This window comes from Drosophila innubila (genome assembly GCF_004354385.1).
Source record: "Drosophila innubila isolate TH190305 chromosome 2L unlocalized genomic scaffold, UK_Dinn_1.0 4_B_2L, whole genome shotgun sequence".
Lineage (NCBI taxonomy): Eukaryota > Metazoa > Arthropoda > Insecta > Diptera > Drosophilidae > Drosophila > Drosophila innubila.
The window spans coordinates 13,031,684-13,051,761 of record NW_022995372.1 but is presented as its reverse complement, the minus strand read 5'-3'; the positions used below and the strand labels follow the sequence as shown (position 1 = coordinate 13,051,761).

Below are 20,078 nucleotides of genomic sequence, written 5' to 3'. Positions count from 1 at the left end.
AACTGTTCGGTTAATTTGTTGGCCGATTTTGCTCATTTACCGATTAGCGATAAGCACAAAATGTGGGTCTACTTGTGGGGCGGACACCTTCTAATTAAGCCAATTGATATGTTGACAATTAGTGAAGAGCGTTAACTACTAAATAGTTTGCCAAAAATTAAGTATTTGATTTGACAACAATTAACACACAGTTGATTTTATTATAGCTTAAAGATTTTTATCAAACCATTCTGATACCAGTAATGCTTGTTAATATGTTAAACTTTAAATTTTAACAAATTTCACAGTGAAATCACTCAAATCATAACTTCTTTATCAGTCAACCACCAAACGATGAAAAAAAATGTAAAAAAAAGCAGCACATTTTCTTTTTAAGTTTTTTTCAACACCATATAGTAATTTGAAAGACGAAAGTTCTCATTTTGTAAAAAAGGACACAAAAAAGTGATGATTTCATCAGTTTTATCCCAAAGCAAAACATGAGTTTCATTTCAGTTTTCCGACTAATTTATTTGCTTTAATGAAAAAATGTTAATAAAAAATGTCCATTGAATTAATATCTGATTGAATTGTTACCAATTCACTAGAAAACTACTTTTTGTTATTGTTTTGTGATGAAAAATATATATTCTGTATGTTACATGGATATCACTTTCATAAATTAATTATAATTAAAACTCCAATTATTTTCTTAATTATTTTGCATTAAATATATTTCTTTAAAACTTTTAATCTAATTAATATAATTTACTTAATATTAATATGTTCAATTCAACTTTAAAGAACTTGACTAAATAAAATATTTGAGTCAACTTTGTGCTCCATATTATGTCATTGAATAACAGAAGCATATTAAGAATAATAAAACTTAAAACTTGTGGAAACTTTTCTCTCATTTTTGTAATAATTTTTGTAAACATCGTAGGCATATGGAGACGTTGTCTGTTTGTATTGCTGGCTTATTTCAGCTGCTCGGCGTATCCTTCTTTTTCAAGCAGCCGGAGGACCAGTGCTCCCCTGCACCCACCATTGGGAGTTGGCTCTTCCTGTTGGCCACCCTTTGCTTCTTGTGTGACATGAATCTCTATCCGCGTCATTACATGCACATGGCCAAGCACTGGCAGCTAATATTTGAGATTATAGCAGGCGTATTTTTGGTCGAGATCTCGACCCTGGTTGTTTGGTGTAACGTGGAGTTTGTGGTGTTTATAACAACGCGTAAGCTGCTTTACTCACTAGCCAACAGCGACTGTATACCGTGGAGGCTAGAATACTGGTTGCAAGGACTTTCCACCTCTGTGGTGAGTGGTGCGCTGTTGTGGTTCATTCTGCAAGCCACCGACACCATATACATCGGGAACAACTTCTTGGGCAGGCTGAAACGGAACTGGAACGAGTTCTGGCGCATTTTGAATGGCATCTATCGCATGAATAGCTCCGAGAGACGACGAGCTCTGAGAGCCTGCAAGATGGCCACATATCCTCGCCGGAATAACCGATGTCGCCAGCCGCCAAAGGAGGATGATGAAGATGTGGAAGAGGAAGAGGACGACTACTAGTGTTGTCCCTCGATATTTGGGCCACTAAACAAATCATGGCCTCGCATTTCCGTTCCCGCAGCCAGTTGTATCTCTTTGGAATGTATATTGCGATTGCAGATCTCGGCGCGATTTTTATGCCTTACCAAACGGAAATTTACTTTCCTCAATGCATTCGTTCCCTCCATTTCGGCAATCTGTAACAATAAATTTCGTTGCAAGGACACCACCAAAAAATTGCAAAACTGCGGGTGGTGCCAGTAAAGTTCTTCAATTCCTGTTTTTTTCTAAGCAATCCTGTAGAAGTTTATTTTAAAGATGTGTCCATTTGTGACTCTAACCACATTTATTACTGTCCAAGTACAGCAATTAAGAAACACCTCATACAATGAGTTTTTTATGTAAAGTAAATATCTGGCTGCTGTGGGGCCTTATATCAAAATGATATATGCTTTTTAAAACCAACCACCAACAACCATAAGTGTAAAAAAATGATACCACCAGTTCGTAATTCACATATGTAAGTTGCCTTAAATTAAATATATATTTTTATTGAATCGAGGCTGGTTAAATAAAGGATCCCTTGACTTAATAAATATTTTATGGAATAAGATTTTGTGATTAAATTCAATTTTTAAAGAGGTCTATTTTTATTAAAATACTTGATGTTTATCAGATATAATAATTTAATAAACACATCTGCAACTCTTTGTTACCACTCTTGCCTTTATCACTTATCCCAAATTGCCAATATGTTCTATATGCTGATGCAGCAGAAGTAACAGCACTTGTAATAATCTAATCCAACAGCATGTCTGTCACAACATTGCTGGCAGCAACAATAAATTGTAACCAGTTAACAGCTGTTGTTGTTGTGGTTATTTTGTTCGTGTGTGTAACGCTCAATCATCGTCAATCACAGTTACCACGCATGACTATAGCATAAAATGGTCGTAGCTCAACAATTTCGAAACAATCACAAAATAAGTAAAAGAACATTCACAGATTGTATTGAATTTCTAAGCTGGAAACGGGCCCAGGACTCAGCTGCTATCTTTGATTACTTATTTGGCTCAACCTTGGAGGGAAAATTTATATTTGACTAGCTCACAATAGGAGGCTAGAAATTATAACAAGAATATATAAATCAATCTCCCACATTGAGTTGGAGTTTTATGGCTTTAAAATAACTATTATTATTAATAATAGTGCCAATAATTGATGGTAAATGTAGACCTCAAGTCAGCTAACCTATTCAAATTAAATTCAAATATTATTATTTATAAAAAATATTATTATAATATATTATTAATTATGTCAATATTGTTTTAATATTAATTAATTATGTATAATCGAAACCTTGTGCTCAATAATAATTAAATAGATATCTTAACTCACCAACCCATCTGTAACTCCATCCTCAAATATATAATTAGTTTAACTTGTTTTTACTATCTTGCAATTTGGCAAATTAATTATTTGTATGTCCTTCTTTATCCTGACAATTTACCACGTGATACCCAACATTTCCTGGAAGAGGGCAAGATATAAATTACGAAATTTGTGTTTTCCAATTTCATGGTAATTTATGAAGATTAGAGGTTTCTCTGTGTATTACCTTGTCCTTCTTTCTTTCGAATACAGGCACATGAGTACATACATTAAATGCGAGCAAGTAGGTTGTGATTTGGGGAACTGAAACCGAGAGCATAGCGACCAGGAGGAGTAGCATATGCGAATAGGGCTCAAAGTGAATTATGTCATATAATTTGTCTGCAGGCAGGTGCTGCTCATTAATCTTTTGCTCGCTTTACAGTCGCCTCTCTCTGTGCTTCTCAATCGCTTAGTTTAGCACACTCTTGGGGAAACCAACACATTCCAAAAAAAAAAGGGGCTCCATAGATAAGCTTCGCTCGCGGTTTGTCGAGCACTCAGTAGGATACCCTGGCCCATGTTTTTTATAAAGTTGATTGTGCCCATTTTCAATGGGCTCAGGGTATCAAAATTACACACGAAACTATGAACAACTTTCGGTTTTCTGAGTCACTGTGCTTATCTGCAGAATACGTTATTAATGCCTCACTGAACTAATCCTGATTTTTTGCGATTTACCAATTTATCAATTTAATTAATTTTAAATAAGTTTAATATAATAAACTTTAATATAATAAACTTGTTTAAAATTAATTAAAATTGATAAATTGGTAAATCGCAAGTTAATCGTAATCGTTAACGATGTAGCGTGTGTCAAGAGTAGCCACAAACTACAACTTTGCTCAGCCTGCAATCTGGCAGCACCCATTTTCGTCTCTCTTCTTCTTACGCAACAAATTCAAGCCTGCCAAAGGCTGCTGCAGTGCGCGAAATTTGAAATAAAGGCAATGTCTATCAGATTCTTAAAACGGAAAATGCTAAGTTTTTTTACAACGATAATAAGCAGATACTTATTATATATATGTGTAAGGAATCGAAAATATTAATAATTAAAATTATTATTTTGCAGCTTTCAGTGCTCGGCAAAGATGCAAAGTAGTGCTGCAAAATGATCGCTATTTCTCTCATGCAATTTCATACATACATAGCTATCAGCTTCTGCTGATTTTTGCCATGCAAAATACATATTTATATATTAACACAATTATATTTCAATCAAATTGTATATTTGTATATACATAAATTATATTAACATTTTCATTTGATATTAATATTTTTTTATCGCTTAATTCTTATTTGGTACCAAAAAAAATTGGTTACTAATTTTTGTTTTAACATTTAAAAATTTTCTCGAATTTCTTGTAAACATATTATTAATATTTAATTACATTTCCGATTGGAAATACAGTTTTCGAGCTCTTACCTGAAATCGTGCTTTAGATTAATTAGAAATTCTTTTATTCAGTTTATTTATCATTTTTGGTTTTCTTTGTGTTCATAAGTTTGTTTTTGCTTATATGCAATATTTTGTTATTTATATACAGTTTATGATCAAATTTGGTTTAACACTTATAATAAATTCACCTTGTTTAGATTTCGATTCATTTAGATGGAGCCGGTGAATTTTAAGAACTTTATATGTAAGTTTCTCACATCTATTAAATGTATTACCTCCTGGTTGGGTACATTTTGTTCTCATAGATTTGATTTTATTGAATCAAAATTAAATATTTGCTTTGCAATAACACAATTAAATTACATATCAATAAATTTAATTGAAAATTCTCTTTAACGTAGATAATTTTAATTTTAACATCTGTATAACGTTTTCAAGATGTTTTCAAAATTGTATTCCATTTATGGTACGGAATTACTTCCTCCAAAGAAGATATAATAGATTTAAACAGAATTAAATATCACGGACACAAACAAATTTGTAAAATGTTCTGTTATAGTTTTTAATAGCTTTTCGAACCACGTAATAAACTGTGATTCAATTAAAAAGATTTCATTAAACTCTGTTTTTAGTCTAAAATTCAAATTTCCGCCTTCAGCTAGGGTTAATTAAAAGTTGTCAATAATTTGTATCGAGACTTGAGCCTTTCTACTCATTTGTTCTTATCTACTTACTATATTTTGCTATGCCATTTTAAGTTTGTTTACATTTATCTATAATTTTTTTTTTACAATCCTATTGGTTTATTTCGTTTTACCCAAATATAGTTTTCATTTGAATTGTGTTCAAAGTTTTCATTAGTTACACACAGACACATGCACAGCAAAAAACTATAAGTATTGGACCAAAAATTACGTTTGAACCTCAGATAAGTTAATATGGACACGCTCTATTTAACGCTTTCTCTATCTCTATCTTTTTTTTTTTATATCAATTGATTTTCTTTTCATTTTCATGTTGCACACATACGGTTATTTACACGAACTTTTTGACATATAAGTTAATAAGATTATATAAACCACAAAATTAAGTGAATTACCGGCCCAGTCTGACGATTAGACCCCACAACTGGCTATGCTACGCATCTGTAATCATATATATGCATATGTATATGTTTGTGTATTTATAAGTCTGTGCAAAAGCGAGAAATGAAAAGAAAAGAAATCCCAGAATGAGCGGAAAAAAAGGAAGAAATGTCATTGAATCCGGCGCCATTGAGTCGACTTAGTTTTTATACCCTGTTGACTTTTTGACAGGCAAGCATACAATAATATGGGGATTGTACTATGTTTACATTACAGCTAATCAAAGTTAATTTTAAACTTTGCTAGCTTCAACTTTGCAAAGTAAAAAATGCGCTTTCAATTTTTGTTTTGCCAGTTGCTCAGTCAAGTTAGTTTCAAGTTTGACTGTATGGTAAAGAATATGTTAGCTAGGGTACAAGCTGGTCGAGCTATCTCGTTTAGACTATTCATGCATGCTTACTTGTAAGTTCATTGAAATGGTGGCAGTCAATGCGTCCGACAAACATTCCGAGTCACACTTTTTATCAGAGGGAAGAAGAATACCAATTGATGCAGGTTATTCAAGTGTGCAAATTTAAAGTTTCAAGTTATTTCCAAAGATTTATACAGTCAACACCTTGGGTGTCAAGCAAAACACAAGGATGCTCCTTAAAATGGAAGTAGGAACTAGAATAGAAACTATCGCAGCAAGTGGACACGTTTATATGGATGATATGTTTGCTTTGTCCGACTGTCCTGTTGCCCAGTTGTCCCAGTTGGACGTTTGTCTTGGCAGTGAAAATAGCCAGACCATGCCGGATGTGTGAGACGCAAGCAAACAGAGATACGAGTATGTAGGGGTACATATATCTCTGTCAATGACAGTTGTCAACATGACAGTTATAAGGACAACACAAATGTACGAATGGAGAGCATGGAGCATGGCCAAGACATGTTTAGCTTGTCAAGAGTTAGGGGCGTTACACCAAAAACGTACATTTATTAAACTCGCTACGTCACCATAAGATATAAATAGAGCACTCAAGTATACAATACGAATATATTAAATGCCCTTTCCAAAAGTTTGTTATGTTTTATAGGAAAGGCAAATTGGAAGAAGCTTACTTCATAGTTTTGACGGCTTACAGCCTTTATTCATATGGTTGCAGTCGGATCAGCTACCTATAGAAACAAAAACAACGAAGGTCTTCATCCTTTTATCATATGGTTCCCATGGTATTTACTAAATCATGTCTGTTTAAAATTCAGCAGTCTCATGAGTTTCAAACAAGCTGAAGAATTCTAACAAAATAAAACTGTGTTCAGAGAATATCAACAGCTTTACTGTATATGGTTGATATTCGCTGTAGTTTACCATTAAAATTAACTGCTCTTAGAAAAATGTGTATCTACCTAAATTTTATGTCTACATTATGTCTATGAAACATAAGAGTATATTAGACTTCATAAACGTCAAAAAAATTTAAGAAATCTTGTAAACTACCAAATGTTAAGGGTGTAACATCTAATAGAATTTTTGTAGGATCACTTTGATATAAATTATCCAAAGAAGGATATGAAAAAAGTTAGCAAAAGAGAAAATCTTAAGTGAACTCCTTTTAATTTGTTATATATGGTTGCTTTTGGATAAGGTTACCATATCATAATCTATGGAACATTGAGCAGTCGACAAAAGAGTCAATAAATCTTGAGAAATTCAACAAATTGACCATTGTTAAGAAGAATGTCATGATTAATGGAAGCTTTTGCATGACAATGAGGTAACCTGAACCAAAAACTAAAAGGAACCCATAGAAATGGAGGGTGATTATCTATCATTTGTATGAGAAGAATATACAGTGACCTCCGAAAGTATACATTTTTCTTTGCCTTAAAAGGAAATGGTTTTTTTATATGATTGTTAATGGAAAAAGATTTGTAAGAAAACTGCAACATTGCTAAAGTGCTTTGGATTTGTCCGACTGAAAGAGAAATGGGTGTTGTTTACAGACTTTTGTTGGTCACTATCCAACTGGTAATGGCTAGCAATACACATACATACATATACTTATGTATACACGCACATATTTACATATCATTTTTAGCATGGAAAGTCCCATTCGATGGCCAAAAATCAATGGGTGGGTCCTATGTAAATGCCAGCCGAACCGAAACTGTCGCCACTGTCTTCGGCGACGGCGATGTCCTGCTCCATTTCCTGATTGACATGCGGTCCATTGTTATTGCTGGCCTCGTAGGTATCGCTATCGTCCACGAGACAGCATTCACCACAATCATCCGTCGATGAGTTGACCTCATCGCTCAGATCCTCGAGCAGCGTCACCTTGGGCGCCATCATCTCATCCTTGCAAGTGGCAGTTGCTCCAGCTACAGAGATTTTGATATTGCAATCCATGGATGCCGCCTGTATCGGTGTGCTTTGATGCTGAATTTGCTGTGGAATTGGCTGTTGGATAGGCGCAGGCGTGTGGCTATGCGTTGCTCGATAGCTCAAATTCGGTGTCCTTTGTCCCATGCTGGCCATGCCCGGCGGCATTTGGGTGTGGGTCATGCTCAAAGTGGGCGGCACACTCAGTACGGTGCCGGTTCTGTGGGCGTGGCTCGCATACAGTTGTTGCGTATCCGAGGCCAAATTGTGCGCGGTTAGTTGCAACGGATGCTGATCCTTACGCTCTGTGTGGGAGAAGAGAACAGAAGAGAAGAGTAGGGGAAGAAGGCATTTTGAAAATATGTCAAGCGCTTTAATTTGCTAGGCAGAGACGGAAACATTCAAGCTATTCGAGCCAACGGAAGCGGAAGTGAAAGCGCATGTCAACGCGTTGGTTTATCGGCCACACATTGTGCAAGCGACTGTGAACTTACGTCCCTCACTGTACTAATATTGACCTCTCCCACACAGTGTTATCAGTGTCCGGGAACAGGCAAACTTTAGCAGAGGACACACGAATAGGAACTCACAATGCAACTGCAGTTTGAGAACGCCTTTGTCCGACAGTTTGAAAAGGCATTCTCCACAATGGCGCTCAAACTATTTGCTACAGTGCCCCAAGGGCCACAAGTGGGCTCAACTCTCTGTCTCCCTTCCTGTTCACTTAATGCAATTATCTATCAAAAGTTTGTCCCGGCCCCACAGAAATTATCAACTCACCCAGAGGCGGCACAAGTTTCGGCTGAAGCGGCAACATGAAATCGTGTCCTGTGGTCGCCGCCCTCGGCTGCAGGCTCTGCACGGTCGGCACACTTAAGTAGTCCGCTAAAAGGCCAAATCAGAAACCAGGATAATGTTAAAGTTGTGCGTCAAAAGTAAACAATGTAACGCGACGAAAGTTAAAGCAAAAGGCGAAACTTTGCCAAAAGGAATGGCAAACAATCACAAATCCTTCGTGGTCGTGCTAAACTTAAAAAAAAGCACGCAGCAAATTCTCTTAACTTTTCACTTTTTTTTCCTATACGCTTCTCACAAAATATTTGATAAAAGTTTCATATATAAAAAAAATAAGCTTGGCTAAAAGTTATAAAATGATTTTTTTTCAATTTTTTCACTGAATGCTTAATATTGTATTCATCAAAAGGCAAAAGTTTTTACTCGTAAGTGAAAATGTGCAAAATATATTTTTGATAAGTGCGCAATCAAAAGTAAAAATTTAATTCAATGGGTTTTGAGGGTCCTATGATAAAAGAGAATAAAAGAGAATAATGCAACATTTAATGATACTCGAACAACAAATAGCACAACAAATTTACAACATGCAACATTTACTTTGGGATATTATGATAATTAAAGTATATATAATTATTTAATATTACCAGACACTTTTGTTAATTTGGGATGTTTATAGAAGCTATATATTTGCCTTCTTTGTCTGCAAAAAAATGTGTTTGTAACAAACTATATTATTTAAAAGAGAGTCCATTGTTATTTCTGTTACTATTTCACAGCAATTTTCTTTTCTCTTGCCCTCTGGATCTTGACTTTTCGAAACCATTAAAAATTTAACCGCTTTCAGCTTGGGCTCTGCAATGTTTCCTTCAATAAGAGCAAAGTTGGTGGCGAGAAGTGTGAAAATATTTCACTTGACGGTTTTCCAGGCAAAAACACAACAATTTGAAGTACAGTAAATAAACATGAACTACAGTCAGTAGTGTTCTTTTACTTTACTGCTGACTTTGTCAAGAATCTTTATGTTTTGAGTTTCCCATTAAATTTAGTTAAGACTTTCTAAAATTAATAAGTAAAATTACAAAGCATATTTCCTAAAATATACTTGCATTTATTTCAATATGATAATTACTATTTACTTTATGTCATAACTTCTTGTCAAAATTTTTGTTGGTTTACTGTTGATTCGCTGCTTTCTTTCTTTGAATTCCATAACATTTTCATAGCTTTGTTAAACCCATTTTACCCATTTTATGGATGCAGAGAGCTTATTTGGAAAGCTTAAAGCAAACAGCTAACTGCGACGTGTTGAAGTTTGTATACCCTTACACTCACTAAAATCATGCAGATTTTTTTTTTATAGTTACGTTAGATAAGTTTAAAAAATCATTTGACATATACAAAAAATTTTATTTGAATTTAAGAACAACATCTTTTAAAAAATAAATTACATAAAATTATATATTAAAGGTAAAACCAATTTAATGTAAGATGGGACTTTCAGATTGAACTTAGTTGTACACTTGTTTTTTGCTTCATTTCTATGAAATTTTAAACTGTTTCTTCCAGTATATTAATTACTTTATTATATAAAATTTTATTTGCAAAGGTTACATATTTTATATTGAAAGTTTGATACCCATAGTAAGAGCATGGAAATTAATTTGCGTTGCAGCTGGCAGGCAGCACGCACCACCACCCAGATGTTTGTAAAAATAAATAGAGGCGCCATCATGGAATTGAGGATGCGTTCTGGCCCCTCTGTAAATGCCTTTAGGTGTCTTTAATGTGTTTTGCAAACAGTTGTGTGTTCAGTTCCCTGTGCTGCCTGGCAAGTCGCAGTTTCATTTTAAATTGCTGGTCGTCAGTTTGCATGAGAATGTGCACCACTGTGCCACATTTTGTGGTGCGCTGCCCATTTTAATGACCACTAGAAGTCGCCAGAAACCTTGCCATGCTTTCACGCCTACAAAAGTGTTGCCTGCTAATGATTTACTTGCTATTTTTAGGCCCTTTTGATGTCGAGTAGACCAACACCCCCTCATCCTCTAAAAACAAAAAATTAGCTGGAAACTTGTGCCAAAAATTCAGATGTCGCGACCGCAAAAAGAAAGTAACCCAATTTTACATTTTACGGAAAGTGCGAATAAATATGAGAATTCTTCAGTAAAAATAAAAGTTTAAGCTAAGTTAATAATCATCTCTTTAATAATATGATTAATTTATTTCGAGTAGTTGTCTATTATTTGCCGGTTTCGGTCGAATCATAATTAGCACCTGCTTCAAAAGTGTTCCCCTTGTATCGCAAACCGGCGGTTTACCATTCAGATTACTAAAATTACAAAATGAATATAAGTAATACAATCATTTAAAAATGTTTACAATCAATCTACCAGAAAGAACAAGCTTTATGCCACCAAGCTTGATAAGAAGCTGCACAATTGTAACGATATTCATCGTTATCCCTATCATAGGTTGAGAACTTCATATTGGTATTATATCTGAAAGTATCGCCAGCATTTCCAGAGTATAGTCCCAGACCAAGAAGAGCAAAATCTTGCTCTTCACTGCCTATGACAAAATGATCATAATGTGCATTCAGGATTACATTTTGTGAATCTTTCATTGAAATTAGCAGCTCATGTGGTCTGGAGGTTGTAATCAGATGGAGTGCTTTTAAACCAATAAAGTACTCCCCATCGATGTGTCCAAAACCATGTGTGTATTCAGTCCAACTTCGGTTAAAGTTCACACTGCCGTCAAACCGTATCTGTATCACCATCCAAGGAAATCCGTACTCAGCATAGTGAGTCGTACATTGAACGAATATGGGTTCCACATCCCTCACTTTTATTAACTGTCTTTTCCACGTACCCTCAATGTATTGTAAACAGTTTTCGGGCAGATTCTGAGAATATTCTCTGTATTTGGCTACATCACTTTCCAGAACTTTAAGTCGGTTTTCCTGTTCTCTCACTTTGATTAAATGTTTTTCTGTTTGTTGCTGCAACTTGTTTTGACACTCATGATGTTGAAGCTTGAAAATGTTGTTTTCTGATTCAGATAATTTGTTATAATCGATGCTCGATAAATGTACGTCGATTTGACTTTGCAATTCCAATAATTTTCTTTCATTCACTTTAATATTTTCTTCATATAATTGTATAGATCTCGTTAGATTTACATCATTAAATGTCGATGTGTTTGTGCCTAAAACTTCCAGCAAAAATATTATACAGAATATAAAGTAATTTATCATTTTTCAATAGCTAAAGAATCTTGCTCGCGGTCTTGTATTTGACTTTCAACTGTCACAAATTTTTTTAAAATATATATTTCAGCAATCGAAAGCAGCTTTTATAACGCAGAGATTACGAAATACTCGTAATACTGAATTTAAGGGTATAAGACCTTTGTCGCATAAAAGGAAACTTGTTATATGATTTCATTATGATCTGTTTTCAGAATAATTTCATGTAAGATTCCTAAATTTAATACCTATACGATTCTTTCATTAAATTTTCAATAATTAAGTAAATATATTCTAGGTTAAACTGGTTTTGCTCTTTTAAAGAAAAAAAAATTTAAAGAAAAGAAATATTGATTTTTATTTAAATCTTTTATTTGAAATATCTACAAAATACAATTTTATTTTAAACAATAATAAAGAAGAGTCAGCAATGTATTATAATGTGTGTGTTAATTTTTTCTAATAGTTAAAATATTGAAAATAAAACTCAACTGATTAATATTTGAGTAAAATATATAGAAATACAGCGAGTAAAATTGCATTTCTTGGTGCAAAGGTTATCTCCAATAATGCCATCATATTATTAAAAGACGTCAGTGACCTTCTGGGGATTTATAGCCCCGAGTACGAGTACTCGCACTCTTATCAGTTTGTTTAATAGCGTCAAGTCTTATCCGGTTCATAATTTCCGGCACCGTCAACAATTTCAGTCTCGTAAAGCTTATCAGCAAATGAAAAACATTAGGAACTTGGGAAAACTTGACACTCTTCTACATCTGACTTGAACTACAGTATTTTAACTGGTTTAATTAAAATGCAGAATCGACTGAGTAAAAAGCGTTGAGAAGCTTTAAATTTTGGACATGCTTTAGCATCGAGTAAAGCATGAAATTGGCTCCTTCACTTTGGACACAATTTTTCCACAGCTTTGCTGGACGACTAAATGGAAAAAGTTTTTCAATTTGTTTGACGGTAAATGAACTTTTCTACGAAGCAAAAGGATTTGGTTCTCTGTAAGAGTGTGTGTGAGTGGGAGTTTGGCAAGATGAAAAGTGTCCATTTGAAATATGGCATAAAAAGGCATTTGGCTATCATAATAAAATTGTAATTAAAATTAAATGTAAGTAAGGAGTCTAAGGACTTCAAAGGGATAAGTGAATGGAATAGGGAAAAAGCTTTTAAAATGCAAAAACCAACATAAAAAGTTTGTACTTTTTTATTGACTCAATACTCAAGTGACAAAATTATAGCACTCAAATTTATAGCATGCGATAAATTTTAACAAGCCCCAAGCATTTCCCCCTCAGCTCACACACTAATTGTGGGCCCATAAAAGTTTTTACTAAGCTATTAAAATGAAATTTCAGATGAATGCTAAATTTATACAAAATGAAGAAAATTTAAAATAAAAAAGTCATGCCTTGTGCATGCTTGCATGCGATTCCGTACTTAAAGGGTGACAGACAATCGGAGAGAGAGAGAGAGAGAGAGAGAGAGAGTGAACGCTAGTGCGAGAGAAAGAGGGAAAAACGCTGGACAAGACAACACTTACAACTGATGAACGTGGGGCACGAAGCGCCGGCGGACACCAGCAGCGGCGTCGGCATCGGCGTCAGCGTCAGCGTTGCCGTTGAGCCACCGGCCGAGGCATTGGCATTGGCGTTGGCGATGGCGATGGAGCCGGGTAGCGTCGCCGACGTCGTCGTTGTCTGTGGCAAATGGCTCGGACTGTGGGCGTACGTATAGGCGTGCGTGTGGGCGTGGCAGTTGGCCGCGCAGGTCGTTGTCGGCGGCCTGTGCAGATGCAGGCCAATGACATTCACGCCGTTCACATTGCCTAACACACACACATACACATTTGGAGTTACAGTTACGTTTACAGTTAGCAGTTACAGTTACAGTTACAGTTATATGATAATACACACACACACACGCAGACACAGACACACATAGAATCATGTAATTTGGGGAGAATCATAAACAAACATCAAGGGAAAACAACATTAAGGGACTGCAAACAGGTTTATCGCAAAGAAATACAAAATTTCCAATAGTAATTGTATACATATACAAAAAGAAAGCACACACGTTCACATACATACTAATTGAAGGAAGTTTTTATGAAGTTAATCCAAATGGAGTATATTGCAATTTGTGTGCATGTTTAAGACAAAAATTTCAATCAACTTAATTGAAAATAATATATGGTAAATCTCTTTAACAAACAAATCAACAGACTGCCTAAAAATTCCAAATGCCTAAAGTAAAAAGTATTTAATTTAAATTGCAATACTTTAAAAAAGTGAATGTTTTTGAGCTTAAAGTATTATTTAAACAATTTATAACCATAAAAAAATTGTTAAAATTCAATTAAAGCTTCTTTTGTAATTTCAAATATATTTAAAGAAGCCTATTTAAATTGATCTTAAACTTGATTTTCAACAAAATGAATTCTATATAATTCCTTCACTAAAGATATAAAGTTATAGATACATCCTTATCATAAAAAAATAAGATTCATCCGAATATTAATATAAAAATTAAAAAAATTGAAATTAAACAAAATCTTTTGTATTAATTCTAAAAATGATCTTAAACCCAATGACAATTTGAAGTTATCCCAAAAAAATTACAATTAATTTTTCTAAAGTAAAATAAATATTATTAACCATATTGATTACAGTAGAGTAATTTTTCCCAGTATAAAAGATGAGTGTCATAAGATTCACACATTTTGTTAAAATAAAAAAATACTGTAATAACACAGGCGATGGGCCAACTAAGCACTTAGTGTGAATATTTTTAGATGCTCCCAGACGCTGAATGAATGCTTTATGAATAAACATCCTTTCGAAATTTCCATATTTAGCGAAAGACTCCCTAGGGTGAATACAGAGACAGAGAAACTGGGAGCAGTTTGTGGTCTGAGGCAAAAGGGTGCATAAATAATAAAATAATTAAACAATAAATTGAATAAAATTAGTTTGGCCTCTGAGGAGCACAACATACACCAAAGAGCTCAGCATGCAATGGATAAGTGTAGGTGTGTGAGTGTAAGTGTGAGTATTTGAATTTGAATTGTAATCTGTGTGTGGTTAGTTGTGTTTTGGCCCAGTTAAGAGTTGTCTGTCGTGTGGTCGTGTTGTCTGTGGATGCTTTAAACAGCTGCACACAAAAAGCAACAACGAAAAAGAAAAGGAAAAACAACAACAAATTATAAACAAGTTTTCAGCAACTACAGCGTCGTGTTGTGGCACAGTGTGTGTGTGTGTGTGTGTGAGTGAGACACATACACATACACATGGTTACGTAGATTAGACAATAGTTCAATACTTACCGATTTTAGCGCCGCCAAACGCATCCTTGAACATCGGCGTCGGTGCCTGCACGACCGTGTGGGTGCCAACCACGCCCCCCACTGTGGGCGGCGTTTGTTTGATGGCATTGGCCCGGCCACGATGCGGCGCCGGAGGTTCTCGCTTGCGGCGTGGCTGTTCCACGGGCAAAACACGGCGTCTTTTCTTTGGCAGCTTGGAGCGTGCCTGCAAAGAGACAACAAATAAGGCAGAGAAACAAAAACTTAAATAGCATCAAATAACTTTAAACTATGCGTCTCGAACATCGCACGGATTACTCACTTGAGTGTGCGAATAGAACATGGAGAAATTGCTAACGATAACAGGTACGGGTAGTGCAATAGTCAGGACACCAGCCAAAGCACAGAGGGCGCCCACAAACATGCCCGGATAGGTCTTGGGCGCAACATCGCCATAGCCCACTGTAGTCATGGTAACAATAGCCCACCATAATCCCAATGGTATGCTCTTGAATTGGTTGTCTGGATTGTCCTGCCAAAGATAAATGTGAGAAAAGAAATTGTGAAAAAGAGCAAACAAAAGGAAACAAGTGAGAATGTTCTAGTCGAGTGTACGCGTTTTCAGCATACCCTGTGGCACAACACATTCACACATTTATAATAAAATCAACAAACATTTTCTGTGTTTTATTTTTTTAAAGCTTGATCCAAGGTACAGTGACAAATAAAAGATGTTCAAAGTCCAGAGTTTGCTCAACAAATTATTAACTTTAAAATGAATTGAAAAAAAAAAGTTGATAAAAAAAGGAAAATAGAAAGAAATATCTTGATCTGAAGACCATTTATTTGAGTAAATTTTTGAATTTTTCTTTATAATAATTGAAATATTTCAGACGAATATTCTTGATTTGTCAGTGTAAGTGTAAAAGGCCTAACTGATCTGTGACTAGTCTTTGTGCCGATCAATGTGAGATGGACTATAAATATATAGAAAATTATGTATATTTACATAAATTTCAATTCAATCATTTTACATTCAATATAAAAATATGCTTGATTTATAAATGGATTATCTAGTTCAAGCAGCTAAAAGCTGTCAATCAACTATCAATCAACTGTGATCATGAATATAAATATATTCTTAAGAGGTTCTGAGGTGACTTCTTCTAGATGCTATGTACACTTTCTTATATAATTTTTTGTTCATTTCTAAGAAGGGATCCGAAAATATGTATGAAAAATGTAAAATCCAATATTTACCTGCAATTTTTCAGCATAGTAAGCCAGGCTGGCAAAGAAGACTATGCCGAGCACAAGGAAGAACACGAGCAGAGTCAATTCCTTGGCCGATGCCTTGAACGTGTGGATGAGAATGCGTAATCCCGGCGAGTGTCTCGTCAACTTGAAGAGACGCATGATGCGTACTATAGAGAAGGCCTCCAATAAGCCCGTATACTCGCCCATCCGTTGCATTACATCCGTATAGAAACTGAGCGTGGCCGTAAAGTCAATGATGTTTACGGGAGACTTAATGAATTGCCATAAGTTAGGCGATACCTGTCAAAATTTGTAGAGATGATTAATTTAAGTTGCTATGGAATTGTCATAGAGATACCAACAATTAGCCGTATGATGACCTCGATGAAGAACCACACATTGCACACCAGCTCTACATAGAAGAAGGCCTTATGAGGTTGTCCATATGTCTCGACCCAGCCATGTTGCCGACGGCCATTGTGACCCAAGAGCTTTTCCTCGATGAAATCATTCAGACTGCTCCCATTCAGATTCCTTTTCAGTCGTTGACGTTGCTGACTGCCCTTGACCGTGACAATGGGCGTGGCTTGGGCGGCACTCAGATTGCCGCTGCTGTAGCTTGTGTAGTTTGTGACACGAAATGTGGGTCCAATGCTGCCGCTAGGTGGCGTTATACTATGCTGATGATACTGCCATTGTGGCGATTGTTGTGCCGCATTCTGACTAATTGTCGGCGTCAGCTGCTCATGTCCAGAAATGGGCGAGTCACCGTTGTAGCTGGTGGGCAGATCCACGCGAAAACCAGGATGTGTTTTCAGGCAGAATGATATCACAGAAACAAATATAAAGAATACCGACATGCCAGCAACAAACTGTAAGGCAAGTGAAAATAGAATTGAATGTATATATGTCTATCTATAATACTTATATATTATTTACTGTACCTTGGCACCTGTTGAGCTTGATGGCTCATCGAACATGGCCCAAATCTTGGGCTTTAAGCGTTGCCAGCAATTAAGCTCGCCATTGCTCAAAGCCTCCTCGAAGCCAAACAGACGCGCTATTTGCTCCTCCGTGGGCTTTTCATTTTCAATATCTAGTTTATCTAATATGGCTAAGGTGTTCTGTTTACGATTTTACAATAATAACATACATTATTTATAATATTTATATAGAATTTGGCATCTACTCACTTGCGTGTCACGATGTATGCTATAAGTTGACCAGCAGCATGGTTCTACCTGGTTGGAATCGAGGCCCCAGAACTCCAGTTCCTCCTCGAACAGTGGTCCACAAACGTCTGTTGGATAATGCAACTTGCCAGTTCTGAAATGATAAATATAATACCATTATTTCAATCCAACAGAGAATCAAACCAAAATATCCATCGAGTTCGCTTTTTGGTTCAAATTTAAATTCTTAACTAGGATAAATTTAAATTTCTAAACTTGCAGAAATATCAATAAGTACTTAAATATAAATCTCTAAAAATAATTTAATAATTATTTTATCATTAACTTCATAATTATATCTTATTTTTGTTAGTATAGCTAATATTATAATTAATTAATGTTAAATTCGTGAATGAATAAAATATGGCAACTTTCTTTAATCTTGTTGCATTAAAAAAAAAATAGATATGAATATAAATCCTACTGACAACTGTAAATCAGCTAATTGAAATGCTTTCTAGTATGTAAAGAAATGACAGAAAATTTGCGTATTGGGGTCCAAAATGAATTCATGGTAAAAGCCGATGGGATCAACAGATTCACAATAGCATATCACTTCCATATGTACAAGTACGACAGACAAATTCATAGTTGAAGACACCGGTCCCCCAGGTGTAACCCCATTGTTTCTTTATGACCCCGACATGTGCAAAAATTGTACTTGTTTTTCGTGTGCAAATTGCTGTAAATTCTGTGTGCTGGATCCAGGACAAGCCGGAACGGGGTGTGGCACGGCCACCCACCAAGGACATGCGCCTGTCCGCAGTTGTTGGCCAAGTTGTAATACCATATCAGCTACTGGACAGTCGTCGACCAAATGCAACAACTACGACTGTTCGTATACGTATTCGTTTTCGAAATGAAAGTAATCTGTTTATGCGAGCTTGTTTTATTTTTGGGTCCTCCATATGCGGCATGTGTCCATGTGCCACGTGTGCATCCTGACAGTCCAGTTTTTTTCTGCATATTTTATGCAACTTTTTCTTTTCATTCTTTTGTTGATGCTGTTGCCGCTTTTTGCTTACTTCGAATCATTTCGTGCCCCGCATTGTGAATGGTGAATATTGAATTGCGAATTGTAAGTGGCAAAGGGAGCATCAAAAGCCCGAGCTCGAGCCACTGCCCAAACCGAGCCTCAAGGACATTATAAATGCGGCTGGTGGACAAGTGAATTGCGGGTTTTATTATGCGCATCGTATAATCCTTCAAACACGCCCACCTTTTTTTTGGGGGGAGCTAGGTAATTACAAATTTCAACCATTTGAAATGTACGACTGCAGTGTCATGACATGAAGGCACATTTTTATGCCACTGCCATGACGTGTTATAATCTACGCAATGCGTAGATATGAAAGCTTTGAAAAACTCGCATTTTTGGTGTCTGAGTTTACCATGACGATTTCATCGGAAAGCAAATGTATAAAGATTCGGTTGAAAATAACAATTGACAAATAAATTCTAAAGTCAACGTATGACAACAAGAATATGACAATTCAGTTTACATAGATATTTACTCGTAGATAGAGAGTGATATTCTTAGATACCAAATGTATATAGAAATTGATATGTATAGCATAAAATATTTCAAGCATTTAGTTATATTTAGAAAGCACATTCTATGTATATTCAATATCCTATAAATTGGCTTGACTAGCATCCAATTTATATACCACGTTAAGGTTACCACGTTAGTTTTCCAATTATTCTTAGAATTCCTTGCAGAGCTTTGCACAAATTCACAAATTGCATTATAAATTGTAGTTGGCTCGCGGCGTATACGTAATTCGATGGCACAAACCGTTGCTAGCATAAATCCTGGCAGCAAAACTAATTCTGTTTTTGCAAACTTTTTTTGTCATTGCAGTTCCTTGATATTCTCTTACCCTGGCAATGTTTATTCTATTGGAAGAAATGTTTACCTATGTAGATGCTACAACTAGTAATTTCTTTCGCAGTAATCAATTATTGAGAAACCCTTTTGAGGCAGGTATGGAAATAAGGCGCAGTTACTTTCAACAGCTTTACTTAAAATTGCAGACAAGAGTAAGAGAAAGTTAATAAATAATATTAAGTAACTTAAACAACCCACTAATTTTCCATTTATCTTTGTCAGCTAATGAGCGTTGTCTCTGTCCTTCTCCTTTCTCACTGTATTTGCTCTCAACTGGCGAAAGAGCCAAAAATTTTAATAAAGTTTTTCGGCAGCAGAAAGCGAAGATTTATGACTTTCGGCTGTGATTTTCTTGAGGTAAATAATTAAAATTTAAGCTTGTTAATTTTGCAAAGTTAATAATGATGGAACAACACACTTTGGACAACGAAGATAAAATACCCTTGTTAAATAAGCTAATTAAATTGTTTAAAATGTTTCGAGATAAGTTTGCAGAGTTACAAATAAAATTAAACGAAT

At 35.3% G+C, this 20,078-nt stretch overlaps 3 protein-coding genes across 3 annotated transcripts in view; 1 reads left to right on the top strand and 2 right to left on the bottom strand.

Moving 5' to 3' along the window:
• Positions 1 to 929: 929 nt before the first annotated feature.
• Positions 930 to 1,812, top strand: LOC117780949. Its single transcript, XM_034617647.1, has one exon. The coding sequence runs from the start codon at positions 930 to 932 to the stop codon at positions 1,557 to 1,559; it is 630 nt and encodes a 209-aa protein (XP_034473538.1). The 3' UTR covers positions 1,560 to 1,812.
• A 5,754-nt stretch (positions 1,813 to 7,566) lies between these two features.
• The window catches only part of LOC117779829 (potassium voltage-gated channel protein Shaw), a 34,854-nt gene continuing 22,342 nt past the window's right edge, over positions 7,567 to 20,078 (bottom strand). The window contains exons 3-11 of the mRNA XM_034616151.1: positions 17,630 to 17,762; positions 17,381 to 17,560; positions 16,799 to 17,308; positions 16,440 to 16,736; positions 15,502 to 15,711; positions 15,201 to 15,405; positions 13,416 to 13,700; positions 8,602 to 8,706; positions 7,567 to 8,126 (exon numbers count right to left, since the gene is read on the bottom strand). Coding sequence (XP_034472042.1) covers positions 7,567 to 8,126; positions 8,602 to 8,706; positions 13,416 to 13,700; positions 15,201 to 15,405; positions 15,502 to 15,711; positions 16,440 to 16,736; positions 16,799 to 17,308; positions 17,381 to 17,560; positions 17,630 to 17,762 — 2,485 coding nt within the window. The remainder of the gene's footprint in view (positions 8,127 to 8,601; positions 8,707 to 13,415; positions 13,701 to 15,200; positions 15,406 to 15,501; positions 15,712 to 16,439; positions 16,737 to 16,798; positions 17,309 to 17,380; positions 17,561 to 17,629; positions 17,763 to 20,078) is intronic.
• LOC117780290 (microfibril-associated glycoprotein 4-like) lies at positions 10,797 to 11,834 on the bottom strand. Its single transcript, XM_034616749.1, has 2 exons — positions 11,007 to 11,834; positions 10,797 to 10,945 (listed from the first exon to the last, which is right to left on the bottom strand). Exons 1-2 carry the CDS (start codon positions 11,393 to 11,395, stop codon positions 10,831 to 10,833), a joined length of 504 nt encoding a protein of 167 aa, XP_034472640.1. The 5' UTR covers positions 11,396 to 11,834; the 3' UTR covers positions 10,797 to 10,830.

Excerpts from the sequence above, each read along its gene's own strand:
- LOC117780949 (XM_034617647.1), top strand. The coding sequence starts at position 930 with ATGGAGACGTTGTCTGTTTGTATTGCTGGCTTATTTCAGCTGCTCGGC.
- LOC117780290 (XM_034616749.1), bottom strand. The coding sequence starts at position 11,395 with ATGGTGATACAGATACGGTTTGACGGCAGTGTGAACTTTAACCGAAGT. Across the intron at positions 10,946-11,006 it reads CATAAAGCTTGTTCTTTCTG|TAATCTGAATGGTAAACCGC; the intron begins GTAGATTGATTG and ends TTGTAATTTTAG.